Source organism: Dipteris shenzhenensis, chromosome 15 (assembly GCF_047967505.1).
Source record: "Dipteris shenzhenensis isolate YYH24624 ecotype China chromosome 15, Dip_SZ_1.0, whole genome shotgun sequence".
NCBI classification, from domain to species: Eukaryota; Viridiplantae; Streptophyta; class Polypodiopsida; order Gleicheniales; family Dipteridaceae; genus Dipteris; species Dipteris shenzhenensis.
The window spans coordinates 22,592,736-22,614,309 of NC_141610.1; the positions used below are offsets into that span (position 1 = coordinate 22,592,736).

General features: G+C 49.4%; 1 protein-coding gene and 1 pseudogene across 3 annotated transcripts in view; both read right to left on the bottom strand.

Moving 5' to 3' along the window:
* ABC4 (UbiA prenyltransferase family protein) overlaps positions 1–21,574 on the bottom strand; it is a 69,632-nt gene that overhangs the window by 33,130 nt on the left and 14,928 nt on the right. For all 3 annotated transcript variants that reach the window (XM_087386127.1, XM_087386129.1, XM_087386128.1), the window contains exon 9: positions 7,539–7,604. In XM_087386127.1, the coding sequence (XP_087242253.1) occupies positions 7,539–7,604 (66 nt within the window). The remainder of the gene's footprint in view (positions 1–7,538; positions 7,605–21,574) is intronic.
* LOC147893547 (uncharacterized) lies at positions 10,072–11,359 on the bottom strand (annotated as a pseudogene).

The following is a 21,574-nucleotide window of genomic DNA, read 5'->3' on the forward strand; positions in this document are numbered from 1 at the left end:
GGGCTTGACTCTGAAGCTCAGGATCAATGACCACCCCCAAGCCACCCTCAGCCTGCGGAAGAATGACTGTCTGCCAGGCTACCCTGGCTCTGGTATCTCCGAGACCATCCCCCCCAGATCACAGGAAATTCCGGACCATCCTCCTGAGCTGTGTCACGCTGACTACAAGAGCACGACCTGCAAGAGAGAGCTTAGCAGTGCTCCAGAAAGCCAGCTTCCATCGAATGGAATCTAGCACCGAGAGAACTGCTGAGCAGGCGTGATGTCCAGGCCGACTTGAAAGCCGAGATATCTAGCTGTCTGCTTCCGCGGGATCCATCTGAAACCCAAAAACCTCCCCCACTGTGAGCATGCCCCAGGGTTTGTGAGAAAACCAACTGATTTGTTCCAGTTGTTTTTTGCACCGGCTGCCGAGTAGAAGACCTCTAAGTCCAGCCTCACCCTCTCCAGCATCATCTCATCATCCTAAACATACACCGCTGTGTCATCTGCATACTCCGAGTCCAGGAGCTCCGTGTCCTCCCTAATGGGAAGGCGAACACCCCGGATCCCGGTCGACCTCGCCCGAAGGTAGTAAGTCATCGCCTCGACGAAGAAGAGAAACAAGTAAGGAGCGAGGGGGCAACCCTGACGCACTGATCTCTCCAATCGAAATCGCTCTCCCATCCTGCCGCCGATGATGACCCTGCTGGAAGCTATCCTGTATAACGCTGAGATACCCTGAATCCATCCTACTGGGAATCCCAGTCTCTCCATAGTACCCTCCAGGAAAACGAGTCGACTCGATCGTAGGCCTTCTCAAAGTCGAGAAGTAGGATGGCTAAGTGCGACCTGCTGTGCTGAGCCCACTCCGTCGCCTCTGAGAAGGTGAAGACGTTATCCAGGATACTGCGATCCTGGACAAAGCCTGTCTGAGTGTCATGAATGAGGTCAGGAAGTAGTGGCCGAACTCTGGCGCTGATCATCTTGGCAAGGATTTTGTAGGCAGTGGTGAGGAGAGTGATCGGGCGCCACTGACGGATCTCCTGTCGGTCTCCTCCCTTCGGGATGAGGCAAATCAATCCCGAAGAGAGGCTCTCTGGCATATGTCCGCTGCTGAAAATCCTCTGGAGGGCTGCTAGGAGGGGCTGATGGATCTGATCCCAGAAAGAGGTGAAGAAAGCGCGAGAGAGCCCATCCTCGCCAGGGCATTTCTGCCCATCGATGGCGATCAAGGCCTCCTGCATCTCGACAGTAGTGAACGGTGCCATCAACGACGTCTGCATGCTGGGCTGAACAAGGACTGGAATGTGGCTCCACACCTCCTCGCGGGAGCGTCTAGTACGGGGGGCAAGCTGCTCCTGCTGGAAAAGAGTCCTGTAGAAGTCGGTAGCCAACCCCAAGACCTCTTCCGGATCAGTAACGATGTGCCCCCCCGCTGTCCTAAGACTCCGGAGCTGATCACCTGCTGCCCTCTGGCCATGCGTCCTGAAGAACTCCTTGCTCATCCGGTCGCCCTTCCGAGCCCAGTAGGAGAGGGAGGCATGATAAGAAAACTCTGAGCGACACTGGAGAGTCTCCTCAAGAAGGGCTCTGGCTCGAAGGGCCTGGATCCGAAGCTCCTCCGAACCCGGAGCTGCCTGCTGGAGTCGATGAATGGAGGCGAGGTCCCTATGAAGAGCTCTCTCTCTGCCCCACCACTCCTGGCGAACCTGAAGGGCTGCGAGCTGGCAAATCTGGCTGGACTCCTGCAAAGCCTGCGCCACCGACTCTACCAGATCCACGCACTCGCCCCAATCTCTGTCCCAAAGGCTACCGATACTACTGCGCACCTCCTCCCTAGAGAAGATGGAATCAAGAATCCTGCACGAACGGGGAGGAAGGGACTGAGCTGCCGAGTCTATTGATAAGAGCACTGGCGCGTGGTCGGAGAGTGTCGTCCCTGGCACTATACCCACCTGACCACCTCTGCTGATGGCCCAATCACTGACATAAAATTTGTCCAGTCTCTCCAGGAGTCTGCCTCCTTCCCTGCGGAAGCCCCACGAGAAGTCCAAGCTCCCATGCCATCGGCGGAAGGACGCGTCTCTCCAGCTGTCCCTACCTCGTGTTGCGAAGATAAAGGAGTCCCAAGCGGACTGCTTTGCCTGAGCTATACCTGTAAACTCTGGTCCTCTGCCCTGCTGGTCCTCCAAAGTCTCCAGATTGTTGAAGTCACCTCCAACAATCCACGAATCCATGTCTGGGAGAATCTCTGTGAGTGTCCTCCAGAAAGTGGCTCTGCATCGGAGGTCTGTGGGTGCATAGATGTTGAGGATTCCTATTTTGGAGCCCTCCAACTCTAGGCCAACCCAAAGTGCATGGCCTGGGATCAACGTACCATGACCAAAAACTCCCTGGGCAAACGACTCGCAAACGGAAGTGCAGACACCGCCACTCCTCCCCTGTGCACCGATCGAGGGCTCCCAGTAAGTGTGAGAGCGTCCAGGGAGGATCTTCCCGCAGCTACGGGAATGAGCCACTGAAAGCTTATGCTCCTGGAGCAGGAGTATATCCAAGCGACCAATCATTGCTGGCTGAAGTTCCTGTCTCAAGATGAGCTTCCTAGGACCACGGGTGCCAGAAGAATGAAACCCGTTCACGTTCCAGGAGACAAGGTGTAAGCTCATGATGAGGACTGGTAGGCTGCAAACAACTGTCTGCTCGCGGCTGAGGTCGATGAAGAGGCTGAAATTTCGGAATGAAGGCGCTGACGCTTTTGTGAGGGTTTGGAGGGGGAGGCGGGGTCATCCTGCCCGTTCTTCAAAACTTTTAGCAAAGGCGTGAGGCCTTTGGTGCCATGGACAAACGCTTTCTCGAGCCAACTCGAGATCTCTGAGGTAGTCATCCCGTAGAAGGCGCGAAGTTTCTGAGGAGTCCAGGCTCTGACATCCTGGGGGAGGGGCCACGACACAGGGGGCCTGAGGATCACAATCAATCTGAAACGCTTGGCGGCGCAACGCCACCGCAGGCGCACATCACCCTCGGACCACTGAGTCTCGAGAAGCTGTCCACCCGACGGGCCTATCCAGGAGCAAATCTGAGCGTGCGTCTGCTCTCTGAGAGCCTCCCAGACCGAGTCGTCTGTCCAAATCTCGGTGCCGTCGCTGAGAAAGGTGAAAGCAAAGCTGGGGCCATCCCTCGAGGCCAAGGCTGCGATCTTCCCATCCGCCCCTTTACGGAGCAGGAAGATACTGATGTCGAGGCAAGCTGGGAAGGTCCCGAGGTCGGCCACATCCAAGTAGTCCCAGGGACCGGATTTGTAGAAGTCGCGAGGAAGCTATCTCTCCTAGAGCTGAGGCCCGCCAGAGTCTGCAACTGAGGGGGTCGGGCTAGCAGACAAGGAAGACTTCTCCAGGGGTGGTGCAGTCTCGGGATGCCCTGCCTGGGGTGGGGAAGGGGAAGGAGGCTGACGGGTAGGCAACTCAGACTCCACGGAAGCGACTAGCGGGGGGGGCGGAGGAGGGGGAGTGGGGGCTGCCCGCGGCTGAGGAACCACCGGTGCAGCTGACACTGCGGAAGAGCTGAGAGGGGCGGGGGAGGAGGGCTGGGGCTTGGGCTGGGGCTGGGACTGAGGCTGAAGAGGAAGAGGAGGGGGCTGAAGAGGAAGAGGCGGGGGCTGATGCTGCGGGTCGGGAAGAGGGGGTTGCGGCTGGGGTAGGGGCTGGGGCTGAGTGGAAGGGAGCTGGGGATCGGAAGAGAGGGGGACCTGAGGCTGTGGAGGGTGGGCTACAGACGAAGAAGAAGCTCTCCCAGGACCCTGGGGCGGCTGCCTGTCAGGTCTCTGAGGCGCTGCTGCAAGTTGGGTAACCTCTGCCTCCTTGCCTCTGTCAGAAGTCTTCTTATTCTTTCCTCTTTTCCTTCTGACCTCCGTCCAGCCGCCATCCACCTCTGAACCGGACTCCGACTGCCTCTGCTCTTCCTGACGTGGCTGCCCGGAGGGAGGGGGAGGGGGCTGAGGGAGGGGGGGGGCGGGGGGGGCCGAGAGGAGCTGGAGAAGCGTGGACAAGCAGCAGCCAGGTGCCCAAAGCCGTGACACCTCAGGCACTGGCCTGGCTGTCCTGTGACTACCATGCTCTGAGTAATGCTGCTAGCATCTATCACGATCTCAATCACTGCAGGGAGGGACGCAGGGTCTGCCACAGCCACACGGACTCTGAGAGCTCCTGCCGCAGCAACTGCGTCGACGAAAGTGTCATGCATCACCCAGCCAAAGTGGGAACCCAGGTCCCTGACTATCGGCCGCAACTCAGCAGCAAGGCCTGGAAAAACTAGCGTCACTGGGTGGCGAGGTATGCAGAAACGAGCATCAAAGTCCGCTGCGCTGAATCCTCGGTACCAAGGGACTATCATGATGATCTTTCCATCCACAGATGTGGGGGAACCAGCAATCAGGTTGCTTGCAGCTTTCGCAGTGGAGAGTTTAAGCCAGGAGATGCCCCTTCCCATAAGGGCCACCTCCTCGATGTGGCTGTCCTCTAGCAAAAGAGTGGATTGGAGCCAATCCCTGATGGCTGGTCTGGAGGGAGAGTGTCCAATGACTCTGCCATAGATGGAAGTGAGGGCAAAGTCATTGGCAACCTGTTGTACTCGAGACGACTGTTGCTCTGTCAAGATCACGCGGTAGGCATCTGGAGAGGGAGCGTCCGGCTGGGCCTCGGTTTCGGGCAGGGAGCCGCCATACCGCCAAGACAAACTGCGAGACCTCCGATGAAGAAGAGGCTGCCACCAAAAAAGGGGGGGGGAGATAGACGAGGGATGAGCCTGGGTGTGACGGAGGAGGATAAGGCGAGGCGAAGCGAGGCGGGGCGGAGGAAGAGGAGGCGATGGCGGGGGCGGAGGGCGGAAGGCGGAGGACGGAGGGCGGAGGTCGAAGGCGAGGGCGGAGGACGGAGGTCGAAGGCGAGGGAGAAGGGCGGCGGCGGAGGCGGAGGGCCGAGGGGCGAGGGCGAGGGGCGAGGGGTGAGCGGAGGGCGGAGGGACGGAGGGACGAGGGGCGAGGGCGGAGGGCGGAGGGGCGAGGGCGGAGGGCGGAGGGGCGAGGGCGGAGAGGCGAGGGCAGAGGGGTGGAGGGGCGAGGGGCGAGGGGCGAGGGCGGAGGGGCGAGGGCGGAGGGGCGAGGTGTGGTGGCGAGGGGCGAGGGGCGAGGCGAGGGCGTGGTGGCGGAGGCAAGGCGAGGGGCGAGGGGTGTGAGGCGAGGGCGAGGGGCGTAAGGCGAGGGCGAGGGGGGGGCGAGGGCGAGGGCGAGGGGCGCGAGGCGAGGGCGTAGGTGAGGCGGAGGAAGGTAGGGAGGTAGAGGCTACGGAAGGAGGGAGGAGGGCTCGCAGGAGCTCAGAACACTAGGGAAGGAATGTTTATGTATATGTGTATACATATACATGTATATGTAATGTATATACATACATACATATACATGTACATGTATATGTATATATGCATACATATACATGTATATGTAATGTATATATATATATACATGTATATGTATGTACATGTATACATGTACATATACATGTACATATATATATATATATATATATATATACACATGTATACATGTGGATATATATATATATATATCCACATGTATACATGTGTGTGTGTGTGTATATATATATATATACACATGTAGATGTATATATGTATATATATGCATCTACATGTATATATATATATGTATATACATATATACATCTACATGTATATATCTATATATATATATATATATATATATATATATATATGTATGTATACACATATATACATGTACATCTATATACATATATACATGTGTACATGTATATATGTACATACATACATACATACATACATACATACATACATACATATATATATATATATATATATATATATACCATTTTTCAAGATTGGCACCTCATGTTTAGCCTACTCTAAATGACTTGCACGCTGTGTATTGTCTCTACAAACTCCCAATGCCCTGTCCACAACCTGTTGCCCATGAGAGTTCATGCAGCTCTGTTCATCTGGTTCCTCCCCATTGGCCCTCTAGAAAATGCTCTGAAAAAGTAAAAGCTTCCTTTAAGCCCAGGTACTGCACCACAGCAGCTCGCCCTTGCTCAAGCAAGCGTATGATCTCCTGTTGCAAGCTAGCTATTTTAACAAAATCTTAATTCAAGCTGAAGCAATGCCTATAATGGAGCTCTTAAGTAAGGCCACTCCAATCCGCTGGAAGCCTTCTGCTTATGTGATTTTTTTTCTCTTGAACACTCCTTATTCTATCATTTCCCTCTTCTCTTTCCTCTTCTTCAGATTCCTCTTCTCTTCCTCTTCTTCTCTCTTTCCCCCTTCTCTTATGCTCATGCATAAACATAAGCATGAGCATAAGAATGCTTATGCTTATGCATGAGCATAAGAGATTCCTCTTCTCTTATGCTCTTCTCTATTTCCCCCTTCTCTCTTCCTCTTCTTCTCTTCCTCTTCTTCTCTCTTTCCCCCTTCTCTTATGCTCATGCATAAACATAAGCATGAGCATAAGAATTCTTATGCTTATGCATGAGCATAAGAGATTCCTCTTCTCTTATGCTCTTCTCTCTTCTTCTCTCTTCCCCTCTCCTTTCCCTCTTCTTTCTCTCTTCTTCCGCTTCTCTCCCTCTTCTTCCTCTTCCTTTCCCTCTTCTCTCCTCTTCTTTCCCTCTTTCCTTTCCCTCTTCTTCCTCTTCTCCTCCCCCTTCTCTTTTCCCTCTTCTCTCCCTCTTCTTCAGATTCCTCTTCCTCTTCTTCCTCTTCCTCTTCCTCTTCCTCTTGTTCCTCTTCTTTCCCTCTTTGCCTATGCCTATGCTTATGTTTGTTTTTATGTTTTTTATTTCGTGTTTGTGTCTATGTTAGATATGGGATCACGTCGCTCATCCGATGAGTACGGACAGCCTCGCAGGAGAAGAGCTCATGATCTTTATGCTCCAGAGGACTTTGATTCCACTCAGGCAACTACCTCGAGGACTACCCCTGGTCTGACTCCTCTCAGACCTAACACTACGACGTGCTTTTGTATACTTCACTCACCACCAGTTGCTACAGACTGCCATTTAAAACTTGGTGTACTGCTTTCTTTTGAACTATGATTAGAGCTCCCCCACAGACATTCTAGGATACTTTCCTCTGCCCAAAGTCTAACCTGCTACTCATATTTAAATACATCATGGTTTGCACTCCCTCCAACAAAGACATTCTTAGCCATGGCAAGAAAGTCAAAGAAACCACAACCAACTTTAGGAACCATTCAAAATAATGTGAAATATCAAATATAGGTTTTTCCGTCCATTCAAATCTATCAGTCCCATATCAATTTAATATGGGGAACTATTATTTTCATTGGTGCCAGTGTGAACATTTCTCACAAAAAATAGTAAGAATACAAGTAGAGGGGTGGAAAAGGGAATAAAGGAGGCCTAAAGTGATCCCTTTTACAGCAACTTGTTATATCAACTGTGGTAACAATGCATATGGAGAACACCAGGAACAACTTTGATTGAAAGACTCACTTCATGATTCTTGCTCACAAAATCCACCACTAATTTCCCAATTGGTAAAGTGAGTAGACAAAAAAACTGCACAAACATACAACACATGCAAAGGTTTTTCATTAGCTACTTTTAAAAAGCAGAAAATCAATGTAGTTTCAATTGTGACACCTTGAAAAGTTCGCTCTCTATGTTCAAGAGGTAAGTGGTGTTATCAGCTATAGTTGCAAGAAATCTTAGATTGCATTTTCTTTGAGCAAGAACACAATATTTATTGACAGCACAACATGCATGACCTGAAATGTTGGAACTAGATGGGAGGCAAGGTAGTCTAGGCTAAGACATGAAAGACTAGACTAGATAGCAAACATAATGGAAATGGAAATTGAAATGAAATGCTAGAAAGAAATGAACAACTAAAGGAAACTACTTACATAACCAAAAGAGGCTTGAGGCTTGATTGATTTGACAAGTACAATGCCTTTATAGGATAGGCACACACACACTAAGTACCAAATGTATACGGGATAACTCCCAATAGGACATGTGGCACTCCTAGACACCTAGTACTACAAAACTCACACTAGGACTCACCAAAACTGACTCAACTTGACTCCATTTCCTAACACTCCCCCATGGAGAAAAGGTGAGTGAATACTAGAATGGAACCAAGAACAGAACATGACAATGATGGTCATTGGATTGTGCAATGATGGTCTAGAGCTAGACATGGCTCCTATGCTAACTCAGAGGCACGTGAGAATGGCTCAGAGGCTACTGAGCATGGTATAGACTCAGAGGCTCACCTAGCATGGCTCACAAGCTCATCATGCATAGATGCATGACCAACTTAGAGGTCTAGGACACCAATGCACCAACATCCTGGAACACACATGCCAGGCATGATCAATAGACCTATCAAAGCCAATACATGGCTCCCATAGTACATCCCCATCCTAGCTCCAGGCACTAATAAGAGACATGTAGCCACACACCATAGAAAACCCATACATCATTTTAGGAGGACTATCCATGACAAAGAACCTTTATTGACTCAACACACATGATTTATTGCATTTATTTTTTGAAAACACCCCTAGTGCACAGTACTCGAATTCAACATGCTTAGAAAACAAATGGATCATCATCTCCATCGTCCTCTCAAGGAAGAGAGAGATGTTGGGTTTGAGCAGTGAGAGCATGAACTTGTGCCGGAGGGTCGCCGTCTTCATCGTCACTAGTGGTGGCTGCAACCCAACTGGCATGGTCCTTAGTTTGTTGTTTAGCAAGCTTTTGGTAACATCTGTCCTCCGTATGACCAAGCTTGTTACAATAGGTGCACTTGAGAGGCTTGAATGACTTTGTCTTTCCATGTGCTGGTGGAGGCAAGGGCTTGGGTTTCCATTTGCCGGTGGAGGCAAGAGCCTCTGTAGTACCTGATGAATAGATCGGAGATTCTTCGTTCCGACGATCCTTTTCAAGAAGAAGAGTCACCATATCATCAAAGGTTGTCATGGCAAGCCGAAGTATACTATGCACCATCTTCAATATGGTGATGGATCTCTAGTATCCATGATAGTCACATCCACTGACGGTGTAACATGCGGGGACTAGTTGAGCAGAAACATAGATGAACATACAGGAGAACTCAAGCATGAGAGCATGGTTGACACGTCTGATCACGTTTGATACGTACCGTTCGATACGTACCGTTTGATATTAGTGCGGTACTAAAAGAACTAAAAATATTGAGCGTACGTTCGATGGTACGTTCGATACAACAAATATTTTAGAGTTTGAGTAGTACAAGCTTTTCTTGAATGGACATTCAATGCTTAGAAGATGTCCATGACTTGATTCTTGAAAGTTGAAACAAAAACATTCTACATGTTGCATAGGTGCAATTTGCAAAACTTAAAAGAACCCAAGATATATCATGATTCATGATTCATGACAAAAGGACTGAAGATATATCATTACAAATAGTAGCGAGTCGTGACTTGTGACATAAAGTAGTGAGTACAAAAAGGGAGACCAAGGTCTAATATAGATGCAAAAAAGTTTTACAAAAAGCTTTACTACTACAGGCTAGAGCCTAGGGCCTAGGTCTTGGCCTCTAGGTACTCCCATCATTGTCAAATCCAAGACTATGATCACTCTCACTAGAGGATGATGAGGATCCATGAGACCCCTCACTAGAGTCACCCTCACTATGAACATTGCCCTCCTCATCATACTCCGGCTCTCTAGCCACCGGGGTGTCCTCAGCAATGGATGTGGTTGATATGCTCCCAAAGCCGCGCCTCACATGGGTTCGGGGAATCGATGGCACGGATGTTCTAATACGGGCTGTGGATGCTCTGTCACCACGAGTGCCACTAACTTGAACATTGCCCTCCTCATCATACTCCGGCTCTCTAGCCACCGGGGTGTCCTCAGCAATGGATGTGGTTGATATGCTCCCGAAGCCGCGCCTCACATGGGTTTGGGGAATCGATGGCACGGATGTCCTGATACGGGCTGTGGATGCTCTGCCACCACGAGTGCCACTAACTCAAATGGTGATCCTTCTCCCACGGTAATAGAGCCGCTCAAGAAGTAGCCACATAGCAGCAAATCGTGTCTTTGATGGAGCTCAATACAAAAGATGGCAAGAAGCTTTTTTTTGGAGTTGATGAAGCTCACAATGGAGCAAGCGTCACTCACAATGGTCTTTACCCACGGCAATTTACCTATGTCCTCCATGAGAAGGCCAAGGCAATGACTAGCACATGGAGTCCACACTATTGAGGGAAACTCTCCTTCAAGCATGCGACCCATGGACCTACAATTGGAGGCATTGTATGTTACAACTTGCACCACATTTGGGAGACCGACCTACATGACAAGTTTCAGCTTATAAGATTCAAGAAGAAGTAGATTTGCTTATGGAGATCAAAGAATATAAAGAAGCTAGCTGACTCTCAACTTACCTCAAGTATAGCATCCCGAATGTGACGATAGATAAAGGAGGCGGTGGTTTTTCTTCCCTTCTCTCTCGCATCCACAGCCCACGAGAAGTATGTGCCAAGAGGACAAGAGGCAAGAATATTGATGATGTCTCTCTTCTTTCTATCACGCCATCCGTCGGAGAGAATGGAGCATCCATACTTGGCCCACCCGCCACGCACGGGCTCGAGAGACTTGTTGATTCTCTCCCTCTCTTCATCTAGCTTCTTGGTACGCATGTCGTTGTAGCTAACTCCATCCCACCCTTCACATGGACCAACCGAGGATATGGCTTTCACCATTCTTCGCCACCGTTCACATCGAAGCACATGGAAAGAGAGATTGGACTCAATGACGTTGCAGGAAATCTCTATTTTAGCTTGTCTTTGCCACTCCTTCAGGAATGACAATGGACCGGAGAGGCCACCCGTGGCTAGGGCAAGAGTGGCTTGCCTCCTCCTTGGTGCATCACTTGCCTTTGTTCTCTTTGATGCCGTACCGGAGGACATAGCAGCCCCAACAGAGGCAACGGAGACGGATTGAGAGGTCTCATCCTCCACTTCGGATGAGGAAATGTCTGAGCACACCATCTCCTCTCGTACCATAGAAGTCTTCTTCCTTCGCTTCAAGGGTAAGTACTTTTGACAACAATCTTGAAAAATGTCATCGGGAATCCCCTTGCATGATTGGGATTGCCCACCCAACTTACACAAATGGATAAGAAGGCGGTTCACACTACTAGTTTGGATCTTGGGGCAATACTTGCAATGCCACTTGCAAACATTGGACTTCTCTTTCACTCTCTCAAAATAAGGACAATGCAAGGAAAAGGCTTCATGAATATTTGATGGCATTGTGGGAGAGAGGGAGAGAGATAAGGAGGGAGAAGGACGGAGAGGCTTGAATCTTGATACTTGGAGAAAGGGGGAGAGATGAAGATGGAGAAGGGGAGAGATGGAGATGGAGAGGAGCTTGATGGAGAGGGAGGAAGAGGGAGATGGAGAGGGAGCTTGATGGAGAGGGAGAGAGAGAGAGAGAGATGGAGAGGGAGCTTGATGGGGAGGCCCAAGGGAGACGGAGAGGAGCTTGATGGAGAGGGAGAGGGAGGGGGAGATGGAGGGGGAGCTTGATGGAGATGGAGATGGAGGGAGAGCTTGATGAAGAGGCTTGAGGGAGATGGAGAGAGAGCTTGATGGAGAGAGAGAGCTTGAAGAAGAGGGAGCTTGATGGAGATGAAGAAGTGATGGAGGAGGGGGATGAAGAGGAAGCTTGATGGAGATGGAGAGGGAGGGGGAGAGGGAGAGGAAGATGGAGATGGAGATGGAGATGGAGATGGAGGGGTGAGAGATAGAGAGGGATGTTCTTGGAAGTTGGAGGGAGAGGGAGGGAGAGGGAGATGGAGAGGTGGGCAGCGGGCTGCTTGATGGCTAGGGAAATGGACAGGAAAGAGTGCTTGGTGGAGAGAGGCAAGGGTGAGAGGGGTATATATGCAGGTTTGGAGGAGAGGATGGTCCCAAACAGTCAAAAACGGGCAGCAAACAGGCAGCTCTGAAAACCCTAATCGGCTAAAACCCTAAAACGCAGTCGACCATACGGAACAGTACGGAACGTTCATATTGTTCCGTACGTCGAACGTAGGCAACCCTGCATGAGAGACACAAGAGATCTACCTAACTATAGTACAGTGCTTTATTATACAGGTTGCCAAATCGGCATACAAAACTATGCTGAGACCACTCCCCTAACTACGAAATGCAGGAGATGGAACTATGCTGGGGAACTAGGACACCCAAACCTCGCTCATATGCTGGCTGGAAGTGTTGCTGGAGGCTGGGAGCTGAGTCCAGAACTGAGGAAGGCTGAGTGAGTGAAAAGGGGGGATGATGGCCCCTTATATAGGGCTGGGAACCAGCCAACTGACTGGCTGGTCGGTTTTGGACAACCAGGCTGCTGGCCCTTGCCTATAAAACCAAGCCCTTTTGGGCTATTTCAGGAAGTCCTTGGGCCTGCGTGTATGCAGGGTGCCCCTCTTGCCCTCCGTCCACACTGTGTGCTGCCTTTGGGAACCCCCAAATCTTGCCAAATATGCTGCAATTTGCTGATGGGCAGCGAGTTGTCACTGTAACCTGGGCTTCACCCTGGTGCATGTGACATTCCCCTCTTCTAAACTTGTTTAGGTGGATACCTCGCAACGCTTTGCCCTAGCGACCTGAATTGCTCCGCCGTGGCTTGTGACCTTGGGAACTGGGAACGGACCCCCATATCTCGTGCCTAACTCATCCCTGAACTAGGGCTCACAACGGGGTCACGACGTATGACAAATGGGTCAGACTGTGTGTCACCATGCTCCCTATTGTAGGGGTGCATGTGACATTCCCTCTTGCTTAAATTCTGGAGGATGATAGCTATGCTGAGGGATTGAGTGAATCTGTGAAGCAAATGTGATTGTGATGACCACCAACTGCTGCTCAAAACTTGACTCTCCTCCCAAAGAACTGAGGAATATCAGTCTGGCACTGGGACTGATCTGATACCGCTCCAAAAGGCTAAGGAACAAATGTTTTGTTATGATAACACAATGACTCAATAAAAACTCCTGAGAACCGGTACTGCCGTGAAGAGTGGAAGCCAAATTGCTGAGACCAGTCATCCCACCACACTACTATAGCGAAAACTTGATCCTTGGGTGGTATGGCACTCAAATAGGCTCCTTGACATAGTAACTACCTGCTAGCCTCGTGACCTGTTGAGGGCTGATTGGGCTGCTGATGTGGAGGCACTGCACTCCGGAAGTCCAATGGCATGAACCTGGCTACCAACTGTTGGCATGCATTCTCCCATTGAGGAAGATCCACCAACATAGAAATGTTGGTGCTACTCCAAGAATTGCTAGGGTGATGAGAAAACCAGTGAAGTTAGGCAGCCAAAACTGGAAACCTAGGAATTCCAAAATACTCACATGCACTCCTCGAAACTGTGGTACTGCTCTCTGCATGAGTATAGTGAGGGAGAGCTGGAATGAACCTGCCTTTTCCGCTTGCGTCATAACTACTGAGGGTAAAAACCCTGCCACCCTTCTGGGATCTAGAGCTCTGGATGGAAATGTCTCCCAAAGAACTTGCATGATGCCGGGAGCTGCGGAAACTATAGCTATCTCTTTGAGAAACTCTGAGAGAGATGGAACTATGGCTGTCTCTTCGAGGAGCTGAGTGGTGCCTCTCGAAAGAAGTGAGAGATGGCTCGCATAGCTTCTTCTTGATGGGATAATGGGACTAAGCATGTCCCCTTGAGAATTCCTGATGAGAAGGTGAGATGTGAGTCATGCCGACTAAAGCTGATGTGCCCAATAGAGCTTCAAGGGTGGAAGCCCCATAGGAACTGACCGGAGCTGATGAAGAGGTCTGATGGGTGGAAAACCCATCACACCTATTTGTTGCATCTAGGGTGTCCCCTTGGGTGGAAGCCCCAAGAGAGCTAACTATGGGGAGTGGACCCAAGCGGCTAATCTAGGGAAAATGCTGATGGGTCTGAGATATCTCTAGAGGAGGAAGACACACCCCTCATAGCTGTGAAAACCATCTGCTCCCCTACTAAAACTGATCCAGTTGACTGAGGTCCCGAGGTGGAAGACCCAGAGGAACTAATTGGACATGATAAAGTTGTTGGACGAATAAAAGACTCATCCGACATAACTGCATGAACTAACTGATCCTCTCGGGTGGAAACTCCAAGAGAATAGGCTGCGGAAGCTAGATGATCCCCATGAGTGGTAGACCCAAGAGTCTCATCATTTGGGCATGTGGAATGAGCTAAGCTCACCCCAGGGATGGAAGACCCCTAAGACCACGCTGTGGAGATGGTTGCACTACCCCATGGTGGAAAACCTTGAGGCACTGCATGTAGCTAATGTGGAAACTGAATGATCCCCTGGATTGATAAGGAAACCATTGTTTAAGCCACTGAACTATGCTCAGAGATAGAAGACTCCGGAGCAAATAAAGGACTTCATGCTGATGCACAGTCTGTGCGTACTCAAGATGAGGAGAGTAACTGTGAGCAAGCCATGAGAAACTACTCGAGCTGTACAAGCATCTGCTCTCGGTCTCACCTGCATTGGACTTCATATGCTGCCAAGTTGGTGCAACGTCTAGATCATTGCGCGGCCGCCTCAAGGATTTCATGTTCCAATAGAAGTCGAAAACGGTCCAATTTCGTTGCTTCCTCCTTTGTCTTCTTGTCTTGCTCGGGCGGCTTAGAAAAGAGCTTATTTTGCTCAAGGAGATGATCCTGTTCCCTGAACGCTTGCCTGGGAGCTGCTCTACTGTACGGGTCCAGGATGGAAGACTAGTAGACTCATCCACTACTGCAATAATGCTTGCCAGAGGAGAAAAAAAATTCCCCCTACCTAACCTTGCCCCGCAGAATACAAGTGAAGATGGGAGCCGGCCCAATGCACGATGAAGGTTGGGAGGGAGAGGCTAATGGAGTATGGTACTACCACTAGTCCGAGGTAGGGACCAAATACAAAATTAGATAATATCCCACACATGCTCCATTCTCCTTTGCTAGCTGAGTTCCCATAACTAAGCTTTGCTGCCAGGATTCCCTCCAACCTAACTCAGATCGGAAGTAACCATACTGCTCTAATACCAATGTAACAAGCAAGGACTAGCTGAGCCGAAACATAGATTAACATACAAGAGAACTCAAGCATGAGAGACGCAAGAGATCTACCTAGCTATTGTACACTACTTTATTTATATTTGGTCACCAAATTGGCATACAAAACTATGTTGAGACCACTCCCCTAACTATGACATGCGGGAGATGGAACTATGCTACGGAAATAGGACACCCAAACCTCGCTCATATGCTGGCTGGAAGTGTTGCTAAAGGATGGGAGCTGAGTCCTCAACTAAGGAAGGCTGAGTGAGTGAAAAGGGGGGCTGAAGGCCCCTTATATAGAGCTGGGAACCAGCCAACCTTGGGCCAGCACAACCGATTGGCTGGTCGGTTTTGGCAGACCAGGCTGCTAGCCCTTGCCTATAAAACTAGGCCCTTTTGGGCCATTTCAGGAAGGCCTTGGGGCTGCGTATGCAAGGTGCCCCTCTTGCTGTCATGAGGGCGTGAGTTTTGTACTTGCATGTGGGTCCGACCCTAGGAATTTAGTAGGCAAGGTCACGGGATGTGGGTGTGCAAGATTCTCCATAGGGAATTGTGCCTTGGGGATAAATGAGAGGTCTAAGGCCAAGAGGGGCCCAAAGAACCTTTACCAATTCAAGTTGGTCATTGGTGGGGTTTCTACAAAGCTCCCACTAGAGGGGGCCTAGAGGCAAACCAAGACGTGGGCTGCCAAGTGTGCATGCCCATGCAAGTGATTTTAGAAAGGAAGGCCTTAGAAGGCAAAACGGCGCAGGATGGTCAATTAACGGGTCAGAAAAGAGAATGAGCTGAAGATCTTTCTCGTGGAGAGGGCAGCGCATTGAATGCTCGCAGCCGTACGGTGAACACATGATCAATCCGTACAGCCATACGCTTCGTGGAGGGATTCCGTATGGTCTAACGCGTCCGTTCAGCCGTATATATGCTGATGGATCCGTACATCCGTACATAAGGAGGTCTTGAGGCAAATGTTTTGGAGTCCATATCATTCTAATGCAGGCCATACAGCTTCACTAGAAAGTTTTGAGCAGTCCGTACAACCTTGTGGATTGATAGCGCTGATCAACCGTACAACTTTCGTGGGCTGCTTGTAGATGCCTTGGGCTGTGTGCACGGGCATTTGGGCTGAGGATGCTTGAGGCAGCTAACTAGGTGGCAATGTGTTTAGAAAGCTAGTCAGGAGTTGTGCATTGGCTCGACGAAGAGCTTAGGTTGAACTCTGAGCTGTTAAAGGGTTCACTCATGCTTTTTGGTGATTGCCCTTGAGCAGTGGGCTGTGTTTTTGGAGGGTCTTGCTTGGCACGATGATTCACAATGAATGCTTGCAGAGTAAGTTCGTGCTTCCGAGCATTGTGGGCAGATTAGTTATGCTTTCACCCATTGTTTGGGTATCCCAGTGAGTCAGTGGACACTTGTGGTTGTCTCGGGAGCGTGTGGCCATGTTTGGGCTGCAAGTAACAGCTCCCAAGGTTTAATGCAGGTGTTTGCACTAAAGATGGATGCCTATGGTCACATGGGTGTGAGAGTAGAGCCCTGCAGGGCTAATGTTTGTGATATTGATGCCTACTGAGAGTGGGAAAAGCATTGAATGTGAATGAGATAGTACTCATTGTGTAACCTATTTGCTGGTTTCTCCAATTAATAAAGAAATACCGAAAGGGGGGCCAAGGATTTGGGGCCAATTTGTGTCCTTGTGTTTGAGTAGGAGCACTCTAGCTCCCCCAATCTGTGTTTGAAGTGTTTGCTGAATATCTTATTGTGAAGGCTTATGGCTGGTTAGTTGTTCTACCACCCTCTTGTTGGCCTTGAGGCTGGTTTCATGTTTCCATTTCTGAGACATCACCATCTTTCCTAAGGAGGTGAGAATATGATTGTCTCTGGTGAGGTGTCGTTTGCTGTAATTTGATTACAGAGAGAAGAAAATCAGCAAATATGTATTTGACAGATAATGATTGGGATATGGAGGGACAGACCTCCAAGGATGAGCAAGAAGAGCAATCTATGCATGAGGGAGCCACCCAGAATGACTAAAATGTTGAGGCACAGCAAGCTATTAATCCTTTCGGTGTGAGTACCTCTAAGTCAAAAGGGTCAAAAGAGGCAGAGGATGCTAATGCTTTGTTTAAGGCACAGTTATTGAGCGATGTGGGAACACTCACGCAGCTCACGCAAGACCCAAGGTTCTTTGTCTAAAGAGAGAAAGAAGCGTTCTCATGCAAGGGGGCCTAGTGGAGTTCAAAAAGAGTCATTTGGTGTGAATCCATTAGATGGACAGCCTCCAATAATACCAAATGCAAAGGGAGTTCCAGGGCGGCAGCCCTTTCAAGGTCCTGGTATGGTTATGCATGGCCAAGGGACTGATTTTCAGAATTTAAATCAAGGGCAGCAAATCTTTCCCCAACCCTTTTTGCATCCAGGGTATTTTGGTGGGGGTTCAGTATTTCGAGCGATGGCTGGTCAAGTTTATGATGGTCAAGGAATGCTTGGAAATTACCCTGTTGGTTTTCAGCCTGGGATGCAAGGGGGGATGCAAGGCAATGTATCTGTGGATATGCAGCCCGCAATGCCTAACATGATGTATGGAATATTGGCATACAGCCAGGAATGCAAAATGGAAGGTGCTCTGCCTTTGGAGCTCCTATAGGTATGTATTGTATGCCAGGGGCTGGTTTGACAAATCCTCTGATGGGTAGTGGCAGCGCAGGACAGGCTGGATGGAGGGAATGCAATACAACCTCCATTTTCGCAGCCACCTGTGTATGACAATTTGACACCCAAAGGAAAGGTAAAAGATTACAAGGAGCGTGGTGCAGCAGTGAAGTTTGAGACCTTTAATGGGGCTCAAGACAGATTGAAGGTTTTAACTTTTGTGCAACAATTTGTGTTGGAATGGTCACCTCCCCATCTGTAAGCCCCCATATGAGGAGAGCATGGGGGGGTGGACCTAGGGATGTATAGACTCCCACATGGGCAGAGAATGGGGCTGCCACATGGGCAGCACATAAGCTGTCATGTGGGCAGCAAGCAAAGGGAACACACTTGGACCAAAGGTGGCTGCAACAGATGGCGCCAACAACAGGAGCACATGGCGAGGCATTCAGCATCAGGATCTGGCCTGGAAGAGGTGGTTTGGAACAGCAGACATGGCGGGGTGTCCCAGGTAGGAGGCGCGATGATGTCAGCAGTAGTACGGAGGTGTACGGGCAGGGCATAGTGCTGGCAAAGAGCTGCAGCATGGCAGGGGTCTGTGGGCAGGTGTACAGCCTGCAAGAGGGCCTCCAGCAGCAACAAAGGACAGCCTAGCAGCAGCCCAAAAGGGCCTGGCTACGGTCCTTATATAGGGCTGGTTGGACCAGCCAACCAAGTCAGCCAGGTCGGCCAGAATGAGGCTGGCTGGTCGGTTCTATGACAGCCACTTGGGGGCCTATAAAAGGAGAGGCCTCAGGCCTCATTTCACATCCAACAAGTTCAGCAGAAAAGGCAGCAGACAAGAGCAGCCAGAAGCCACTCCCTTGGGCCTCACACTCGGGGTGAAGGAGAGAGGAAGGTGTACTGCAGACTGAGTTCCCTAGGGCCTGAACCTTAGCTGTCTCTCGGGGCAGCAAGGTGTTGTGATCACATCTTCTGGAGCAGCACTTCAGCCAACAGATAGGAGCAGCACAGACCTTCCTTGGGCCTATATCCAGGAGGTGAAGGAGGTACAGAGAAGCTGCAGACTAAGTTGAGAAGGGCTGCCCACCTAGGCTGGTTTCGAGACAGCAAGGTGAAGAGGATCACTCTAGACAGAGAATCCACATTTGCTCGAGGTGGAGCACGCGGGGTCAGAGATCTAGAAGTGCTTGACATCAGTAGGAGAACCTTTTGTTATTGTATCATGTCCTACTTTGTGGACTGACGGAAATATAAAGAGTTGCTTCTATATTTGTTTTTGAGCATTGTCTATTTATTGGCTTGCACATCTATGCACATTGAGTTAAGAAGTCTGTGATTCCACACCCCACACGCACACTGTGTGAGCTCCTCGGCATTACTATCAATCTTCCGCTATGCGTACCCTCTATTGGGTCATTTCTAACAATTTGATGCAGCCGTCTCAGGGGGGAACTTCACCGAGTCATCAAAAATGCGAAAGGCAGCCACCTTCCTAAAGGGGAATGCTCTACAATGGTGGACAAATTTGCTGCTCCAAAATAGAGCACCCATGAGTTGGGTTCAGTTTAAGTAGGTGTTTTCAGCTACCTGGATGACCGCTACCTTTGAGGTAGATGTTATGACAGCATGGCACAAGTTGGATGCAGCCAACTGTCATAACTTGGAAGAATATAATAAACAGTTTTGGGAAGCTCTCTTGCCAGTCAGCTCTTATAGGCATGTGCCTTTGGCATCATCTGCCAGAAGGTCATGTTTGACAGGAAGAAGACCCCTGAATTGTTGCAGCCATTGCCAATACCAGATAGACTGTGGGAGAGCATTGCCATGGATTTCATATTTGATCTTCCTGAGACGCCTAACTACGAGGAATGATGGTCTCTGGACTATTGTGCCGGTTCAATGAGCAGGCACACTTCATTCCCGTTAGGAAGAAAAATTACACTTGGAGGGTTCGTGTGGCCACCCTTGTGTGTTGCAGCCCCAGCCCTGTGGGCCCAGTTATGAGCTGAGGTGGATCAACCTGCTGGTCGGCCACTTGTTTGCCTTGCGGGGGAGCAGCCCCTTTTATGGCTGTGTGCAGCCCATATGGCAGGGCCTCATGTAGGGCAGGGGTCGGCTCCCTATAGGGCAAGAGGTGGGCGCACAGTCTAGTCGTACCTTGAGGCAAGAGACCAGCCCTCTTAGGGATGTGTGCCAGCCCTTATAGAGGGCTGAGGGGTTGGCCACCTAGCAAAAGGAGTTGGCCATTGGACGGCAATGGGTTAGCCCACATAGGTCAGCCGACCACATTCCCTCTTTGTTGAGCATCTCTTGTGGAGCAGTGTTGAGCATCTATAGCAGAGGTTTTCCCCAAGCAGTTGGTCGAGTTTTGCTTGAGATCACTTGCATCCTCTTGTCCTTTTCTCTCTCTGTTTTTATGAGCAGCTTGTGTGACTGTTCTCTCTCTCTCTCTCTCTCTCTCTCTCTCGCTCTCTCTCTCTCTCTCTCTCATTTCTGTCCAACTTCCATTGAACTCTCACAACACTGTCTTGACAAATTACTTCCTTATTTCCATATTTCGTTTTTCTTCTAAAAGTGCCTTAGAAAGATTTCAAATTTCAATCCAACGTTCTCTCCTTCGATCTTTAGATAGTTAGGGTTTTATTTACCAAAGATTGCACGCTATCTTTAGGGTTTTTGTCTGTTCATACTAACCCTAACGGATGAAAACTATTTGTGCCTCTGTTTCAAGGTTCAAAAGAAAGATGGAGCTACAATCGTACCCTCTTCACCTGGGTTCAACCAGGGGCTGCTAGTGGTTACTTTCTTGGAAATTCTGAAAGTATATTTGTATTTGAGTCTAGTCTCTTGAAAGAATCATTATTTTGGTCAAGGACCAGTAGGCAAAAGTCCTCAAGGTTTTGTCCAAAGATCTGTATCAAATTTTGATTGGACTAAGCATATACCTCTATTATATGAGATATACAAATATGTGTGAATAGTATTTTTATTTGAAGATCGTGGAAATCCTAAAATTCTAAGTTTATTAACTTATCCAATTGCAAAGTGTGCTTCCACATAAGCACAACTCGGACATTCGACAAGGATCAACGCGCGTCCCCGATGCAATGGGGTGATGATGTTAATCAAGGACTGCTCTAAGGTGTAGTTGTTGGCAGTTGTCACGGCGGCTGGTCCACTGAACCAATTCCAACCATAAAGTGATGGTTTTACTGCTTCCTCCATTGCGCCAAACCAAAATGCTTCTATGTCATGAGGGCAAGGATAATTGCGAGACGCTGCTTGTCATACACCGAATACCTTGTGTCGTTGGCGATCAACTAAACCAATGTCAAGCATAGAGCTCTAGTAACTACTTCCTTCAATAGGCTGAAGGATGTAAGTGGCAAGTGCTTCTCAAGTGAAGCAGCTGGCCTGCTTCTTCACTCCCTACACTTAATTGGTGATCGATACACCCGTGTCCTTGATGTGCCTTCTATAAGCCCCTCAAATTCCCATGAACATGCGATTCTCCTATGCATTTGTGGACACCTTTCAATACATAATGTCTTTGACATTCGTAGGGTCTAAGCCCTCAACACTAATAGAATTGATGATGTAGCCCAAATAATGTACCCTCTTGGAATTGATATACATCTAGTTGTCCTTCAAAAGCTGTAGGACTTGTCTAACATGATGCTCATGCTGGGCAAGATCCTTTGACAAAATCTATCATTAAGAACAACAAAGATTGTTGCACAAGTTCCCGAAACCGC